The sequence below is a fragment of the Aulonocara stuartgranti genome (assembly GCF_965226115.1).
Source record: "Aulonocara stuartgranti genome assembly, chromosome: 23".
NCBI lineage: Eukaryota > Metazoa > Chordata > Actinopteri > Cichliformes > Cichlidae > Aulonocara > Aulonocara stuartgranti.
This window is the reverse complement of record NC_138958.1, coordinates 8,599,553-8,606,373: the sequence shown is the minus strand read 5'-3', so window position 1 is coordinate 8,606,373 and position 6,821 is coordinate 8,599,553. Positions and strand designations below refer to the sequence as shown.

Sequence of the window (6,821 nt, the reverse complement as noted above, 5' to 3'; positions counted from 1 at the left end):
TGCTGTGCCCATGTGCCAGGTTTTTTCATGTTTTAATCTTAGTTCACCCAGTTTAGGTTATTGTTTAGTTTCAGCTTTGCCTTTTGTTCTGTACTATTTTGCCAGCCTTAACAAACAGTTGGTTTTTGTCACTCTCAAGTTTTATTTTGTCTCTTCGCATGACAAAACTCTTGGTTCCACCTCCTCACCCCACACAGTCTGCTTCGCAGCCAGACTGTGACAGAATTCCCTGTACAAGCCTACCACTTAACATACACACGTCGATATAGTCTTTTATATGCTTGAGTGGAATAAAGAAAGGAGAAGAGCATAGTCAGTTACATGTGTTTCTGTATCACGCTCATTTGTACAATGTCTGATATTTTGGATTTCTTTGAGGGCTTTTTTCCAGGCTATGAATGGGGTGACACAACTTGATCAGTCCAGATACAGTAAAGAAAATTAGTCTTTTATTATTTTAATCATTTTATATTTGTAACAAGACAATAAAATTACTAAATCATTAGTGAAGATCAACGACATAAGAACAACATGAAAAACTTTGTCATTACAAGATTTCTGACTTTTGTCTCTGAACCGGAAAATTTCAGTTTTTCTTCCTCCTTTAATGCTTTCAAAATGTGCTCACAGGGTATTTATGAAAGCAACCCCAGCTTGGCGAGATATTTATGCAATCTTTTGGGGCCTAATGGAGATCCAGCTCTTGGCACAGGAAAAAAAAAAGACAAGGACACTGAGGACAGAGAAGGGAGGGAGGCAGGAAACTGTCCACACTTCCTCGGGCAGGATACTGTGCTCCTCTAAGAGGCATCCTGGAATCTAATGCCTCAAAGACCTCGGCAAGTCTTTCATACAAACACTTACTTTTCCTGCTCTGCATCAAGAACTGAAGCTGCAAGGTCAGTTAAACGTCTTCAGTCATGCCCTTAAAATCATGTGTTATGAAACTGTGCAGTTTATGGAAAAAAACTGCTTTGGGTGAGAACTCCTACCACCTAAAGCATGAATGTAATACTTTATACCAGTGGTTCCCAAACTTTCTTTGCTGCCCCCCCTTTGTTTTAGAAGAAAAATGTTCTGGTATGTGCCTTTTTTCACGTCATGCTGTGCGCCACATTATTGTTTACATGAGATGAATTGCAGAATGGCAGATAGAGTCAAAATACTGTTAATCTTACTATCTTCAGGTTTTACCCGCTTACATACACACACGCAGTTACTGTCCCTCCATTTAGAAAGGCAGAGGCATCACGATGTGATTATTTTACGTGTAGTTGTGTTTTTTTTCCTCTGTAATAATAATCAACATTACTACCAATACATTTTTCAAAAAATGTCTCTGTGCAAAATGGGTTCAAAAACATAAACAACTGTAGGATACTGTTAGTCCGTGATTTGGAGAGGGGGAACAAATTGTGGCAGGATCAGCCTGATATTATTTGTATCCTGCTGTAACTTTACTGTATAAAGACTTAACATCCCCAAAATGTCGGGAGTAGTTAGTCATTACAAGAAGTGTTTGTGAACTAAAAATCAAGAATGTGGGATACTGTTTGTCCCTGATTTGGAAAGTCCAGCGCGTGCTCCCAATGCAGGGGAAACTAATGCTGTCGCAGAGACCTACATTGGCACTTGTGCAGGTGAAGCCAAAGGGAAGATATGCTTCACCAGATTTTCTTGTCTTTGGCTTGGAAGGAAGCTGTTTTGGAAACATATTTGGCGATGCTTCATCTCCTGCTATGCCTTTGTGTGGAAGCCCCGTCAAAAACCTGTTCATTATGTTAGCAGTGTCCAAGTGTTCTTTTTTTTTCTTCTTTTCATACCAGGACCCCCCTGCAATGGCTCTGCGCCCCCTCACTTTGGGAACCTCTGCTTAATACACATTAGATTTTATGCAATACTTCTTATCCACTAAATGTTTCACAGAACTAGTTAAAAAGTGCTTCATGGTTTCTCAAATGGCAACAGGTTTAAAAAACTAACTTAGTTTGGCAATAGGACATTCAAACTACTCCCTAACTGATATTCATATACAAATAAGATAAAATATACTGATATTCATCAGGAGGGGCTGCTGTGCATGTGTTTTGTCAAATTAATTTTGGATTGTTTATAAATCGTGCAATAAAGATCTTTGAAACTGTTTTTTTTTTTTGTTTTGTTTTTTAGAATTCCAATGTATTTGTTTCCCTGGTACAATATAGTATACAAAACAGCAAAACCAATCTATACTTATTTTGGCCAGATTTGTAGGTTTAATCTATTTTATACAAATTCAGTTCCAAGTTGTTGTGTGCTGTGTAAAATGTAAGTAAAAGAACATAATGCACACGTCTTCAATGCATATATTATTCGCTATAGAACACGGAAAAGGAGATCAAGTGTTTAAACTGGAGAAAATGTACCATTTTAAGAAAATTTTAGCTCATTTGGAATTTCAGAGTAGCAACATGTCTCAAAAACTTGGGACAGGATCATTTTTAGTGCTGTGTAATGCTTGTTCTCTTAACAACAGTCTGTCTGGGAACTGAGGAGGCATGTTGCTATATATACCTTGATACAGGATTCTAGCTGCTCAACATCTAAGATTTTTTTGTTTGATGATATTTCAAATGTTCTCGGATGGTGAAAAATCAGAATTGCAGTCAGGCCAATTCAACACCCAGAATTTTTTACAACAAACCTATGTTGCTGTAATAGATGCAGTAAGCTCTTTAGTATTGTTTTGCTGAAATATGCAACAAAAACAACATTCAGGTGGGAGCATTTGTTTTTCTAAAACCTGTATATACCTTTCAGCTTTGATGCCCTTTTGGATGTGCAAGCTGCCAGTTCCAGGCATTGGTGCACCACCATATTATCTGAGATGCAGGCTTTTCAACTGAGCTCTAATAACAAGCCAGATTGTCCATCTCCTCTTTTGTCTGGAGGACGTGGTGTTATTTGTTTGGCTAAAACAATTGAAAATGTCAATTTTTCTGTGGGCCTGAAAATCATAGGCATCGAATATTGATTTTTGGCCTTGTCTCTTATGCAAACACATTTCTTCAAATTCTGGGAATTGTTTGATATTATGTACTGTAGGTGATGAGATATTCACAGTCTTCACAATTTTATATTGAAAAAGATTATTCTCAAAATATTCCACAATTTTCAGATTCAGCTTTTTGCAGAAAGGCAAACCACTGCCCATCTGTTCTGAGGTGCTCTTTTTATACTCAGTCATGTTACTGAGATATTGCAAGTTACCAAAATCAGTTGCAAACATGTTGCAACATTTTTCTTGAAATTGTAAATTTTCTCAGTTCAAACATTTGATCTTTTCTGTGTTCTATTGTAAATAAAATATGGGTTTGTAAGATTTGAAAATCATTGTTTTCTGTTTTTATTCACATTTTTACAGGGTTGGGTTTTCTTTTTTTTTTCTAATTGAGTTTGTTCTTTATTTTTATATAGACAACTTCTGTATTAGCGTTGATGTTTATTTATCAGTCAGTCAATCAAAAAAATAAAATGATGAAATCTTTGCCCCAAATACCTGCTTAGCACATTACTAAACATTTCCTGTTCAAAATAAAACTTCCCCTTACACAAACATAAACATTTTTGGACTCCGTTTACATGGCTAGACCTCTATTTTCGGGTGGTGTATGGGGAAAGATTCAAATGCTGCCCTCTGCTGTGCGAACGTTAAATGGGTCGTAATGCTCACTTCAAAGCCGTGCGTGCCGAATAAAATAAATGCAAAAATACTTTGCAATTAAATAAATATATAGATGTTTAAATAATTAAATTGATTAATTAAATCAATACATACATTTACTGTGCTATAAAGAAATAACCGGTTGCTATTCCGGAACGATAGGTTTTACCGGCGGCTTCTTTTCCGTGTTGCACAAAACAATAACTGCGGACCCGCACAGCTTCAAAACGATGTGGAGCTCAGTAGGGTTGAGTGTGATTAACGTTGTGTGGTCTTCTCTGGCTTTGTGCTTCCTCGTTGCTTTTTGTGCTCACAAAGTGTCGCGACTGTTGCCGGGAATATTTGACACGTGTCCCGCTTACGTTTTATTTCAGGACCTTATTCGTTACGGAAAAACTAAACAGAGCTTAAAGCGAGACGAATGGCTGCGGGTTTTTGACGTCCCAAAAAGGTGACAGTGAATGACAGAACTTTACTGTAATGTATTTTATATCCTACTATATCTAACCGAACACTTAGGTGGTTTTGAATCATTATTTACTTTTTAAATATTTAAACGTGGCATGCTTTTCGCCTTCCAGGTGGTTCTGGCACTTCTATGCAGTCTCTGTTGGCTGGAATGGTCTTCTTCTGGTCTTGTACCTCAGCTTTATATTTCAGCATCAGTCATACCCTTTGTGGTTGAGCGACTTTTTAGACATTTTGACTGGCGCACACAGCAGTGACAGTCAAGGTAAGCTAAAGAAAAAAATGGTTGTTTTTCCTGTTTAATTCATTTTTGTGTCTGATGTTAGTGTTGGCTGTAGTCCCACAGCTTTCCACCGTCCTGGTGCAGCTGCTGCTGTGGGTCCACTCCCTCAGGAGGCTGCTGGAGTGCCTGTTTGTCAGCGTTTTCTCTGATGGGGCGATGCACTTGGTACAATATATGTTCGGCCTGGGGTATTACATCATGTTAGGGTTGACGATCCTCTGCTGTGATCGTATGGAAAAAGGTTTGAGTTGGTGCTTTCTGTGTGCTTCTATGTGCACAATTCCCTGGTTCATCTGCTTTGTGGTACTGATGCTTCCACCATTTCTTTTAGAGAGAAGCTCCCTCCTCTCTCAGCTGGACTGGCTGCTTGTTGCTGGGTTTTTACTCTTCATTTGGGCCTCGTGGCTGCAGCATCAGTCTATGGTCCTGCTGGCCAGACTTCGCACTGGAAAGTCAGGTAAACCTAGGAAACTCTCTGTCTTTCTGTTTTGTTTTTTTATTTCTTTGTTTCTTTCTTTGTTTTTTCTTTGCTGCCTCCAGCATTATTGCTATCACTGAGAATTTGCATATTAATGATCAAGGAACTAACAGCTTGAAGTTAACTTCCTCTGCTGTCTGTTTTTCTGTTTATGTGTTAACCATAAAGCACATGGGTCATCCCATCTCCAAATTGCCTTTAGCTCAACCAGCTTATATTTTCCTAAAGAACGTATGGTCCAAAGTTAGGATACATGTAATGATTTTTGTTAAATTTTAGATTTATGTATCAAATACTTTTCAAAACATATATTTTTGAAAAATGGCCAATTGACCCACTTTCAGCATTTTTTATTTGATTTTTTTTATCTTTGCTCTTTGAAAACCGAGGCCATGTTTAAGCATGAATATTTAAAAAAACATTAGCTAAAGGAGGCTAAAAAACTGCAGAGAGCTGAGTGGAACTGCAGAGCTGCGAGATAATTCTCTGTGGGTTTGGCGCCATGAGTGAGACATTTCACAACAGACAGTAATTTGATCAGTTGTTAATTAGCACAGCTTTAACCTGATACACACTGGAAATGGTAAACCAGTCTATGTAAACGTTGAAAGTTGCTGATGTCACTTTTTCTTGTTTTTTGTCATGTCATGCAGGAACAGTGGAAACGCTGACTCACAGAGTGCCAAAGGGAGGTTGGTTTGAGCTGGTTTCTTGTCCCCATTACTTTGCTGAGCTGCTGATCTACATCTCGTTGAGCTTTGTTTTCAGAGGCCTCTCTTTCACCTGGTGGCTTGTGGTACTGTATGTGCTCTTCAACCAAGCACTGGCAGGACAGCTTTGTCATGACCTTTACATTAGCAAATACAAGTCATACCCAAGGCATAGAAGAGCATTTATACCCTTTGTGCTATGAATACTCAGACACTGTATTGGTCTTTTTGTGGTGATAAATGGGAACTGTAAAGAAAACTGCCAGAGATGTCGGAGGAGCAGAAACCTTAGGAGCAAAAGCCATCTTTTTCTAAACGTTCTTTCAAACCTCCAAATTTAACTAATCGGCTTGACAGCTAAGAGGCCAACACTGTGTTTGATTTCTGGCAGAAGACTCTAGAGGTGAGAACTTTCTCCGACTGATGTGAAGACACTGTGAGGAACATTGCTGGAATTCATTTGTTCATTACATTAAGAACTTGTTTTTCTTACGATTAAGTACTTAAAAATCTTTTTCTTCCTTTTACAGTATGCCAACCTCTCGAGTTATAACTGGTATTGTAATCTCTAAATGTTTATGTGAAAAAGAAACCTGCAAAACACTGTGGTGTTGAATATTTTTCTTTTATAGCAAAACAGAATGTATTGTATTAATACCGGAACGACAAGGAGTTTTACTTTAAAACGAAAAGTAACATGACATGGACATGTTGTAATGAATAAAGAAACTTTATTCAACAAAAAGTATTATTGTTGTTTAAAGAGGCACAAACATGGGGACGTTACTTTCAGGAGGGAAATCAAGTCATAAACCAATCAGGGGTGTGGTGGTTCAATCCCCAGGTACACTAGTTTGCATGATGTATTCATTATCCTTTAGATACTGAACCACAAATTGCCCCTGATTCATTCACAAGAACTCCACTTACTACGTTCACACTGCAGGTCTTAATGCTCAATTCCGATTTTTTTGATCAAATCCGATTGTTTTGTCTGCTTGTTCACGCTACAAATAAAATGTGACAGCAAACGCGCTCTAGTGTGAACCCTCAAAGCGGCCCGCATGCACAAAAGAAGACGTCACACACAACGCGCTCTGTTTAGACCCAGATCAAACAGTATTGTTTGACTGATGGCCCTTAATATAAAGACTTGTTTCGGACTTTACGTTTCCCAAT

At 38.2% G+C, this 6,821-nt stretch overlaps 1 protein-coding gene across 1 annotated transcript; it reads left to right on the top strand.

Annotated features, from left to right (window-relative positions):
- Nucleotides 1-3,864: 3,864 nt before the first annotated feature.
- srd5a3 (steroid 5 alpha-reductase 3) lies at nt 3,865-6,245 on the top strand. The gene is made up of 5 exons (XM_082525545.1): nt 3,865-4,154; nt 4,285-4,436; nt 4,510-4,695; nt 4,786-4,911; nt 5,586-6,245. The coding sequence occupies exons 1-5, from the start codon at nt 3,934-3,936 to the stop codon at nt 5,843-5,845; spliced, it is 945 nt and encodes a 314-aa protein (XP_082381671.1). The 5' UTR covers nt 3,865-3,933; the 3' UTR covers nt 5,846-6,245.
- The last annotated feature ends 576 nt before the right edge of the window (nt 6,246-6,821 follow it).

Bases quoted from the DNA above. Each gene is read 5' to 3' on its own strand.
- srd5a3 (XM_082525545.1), top strand. From the start codon at position 3,934: ATGTGGAGCTCAGTAGGGTTGAGTGTGATTAACGTTGTGTGGTCTTCT. The intron at 4,155-4,284 runs GTGACAGTGAAT...TTCGCCTTCCAG, and splicing joins GTTTTTGACGTCCCAAAAAG to GTGGTTCTGGCACTTCTATG. The intron at 4,912-5,585 runs GTAAACCTAGGA...CATGTCATGCAG, and splicing joins ACTTCGCACTGGAAAGTCAG to GAACAGTGGAAACGCTGACT.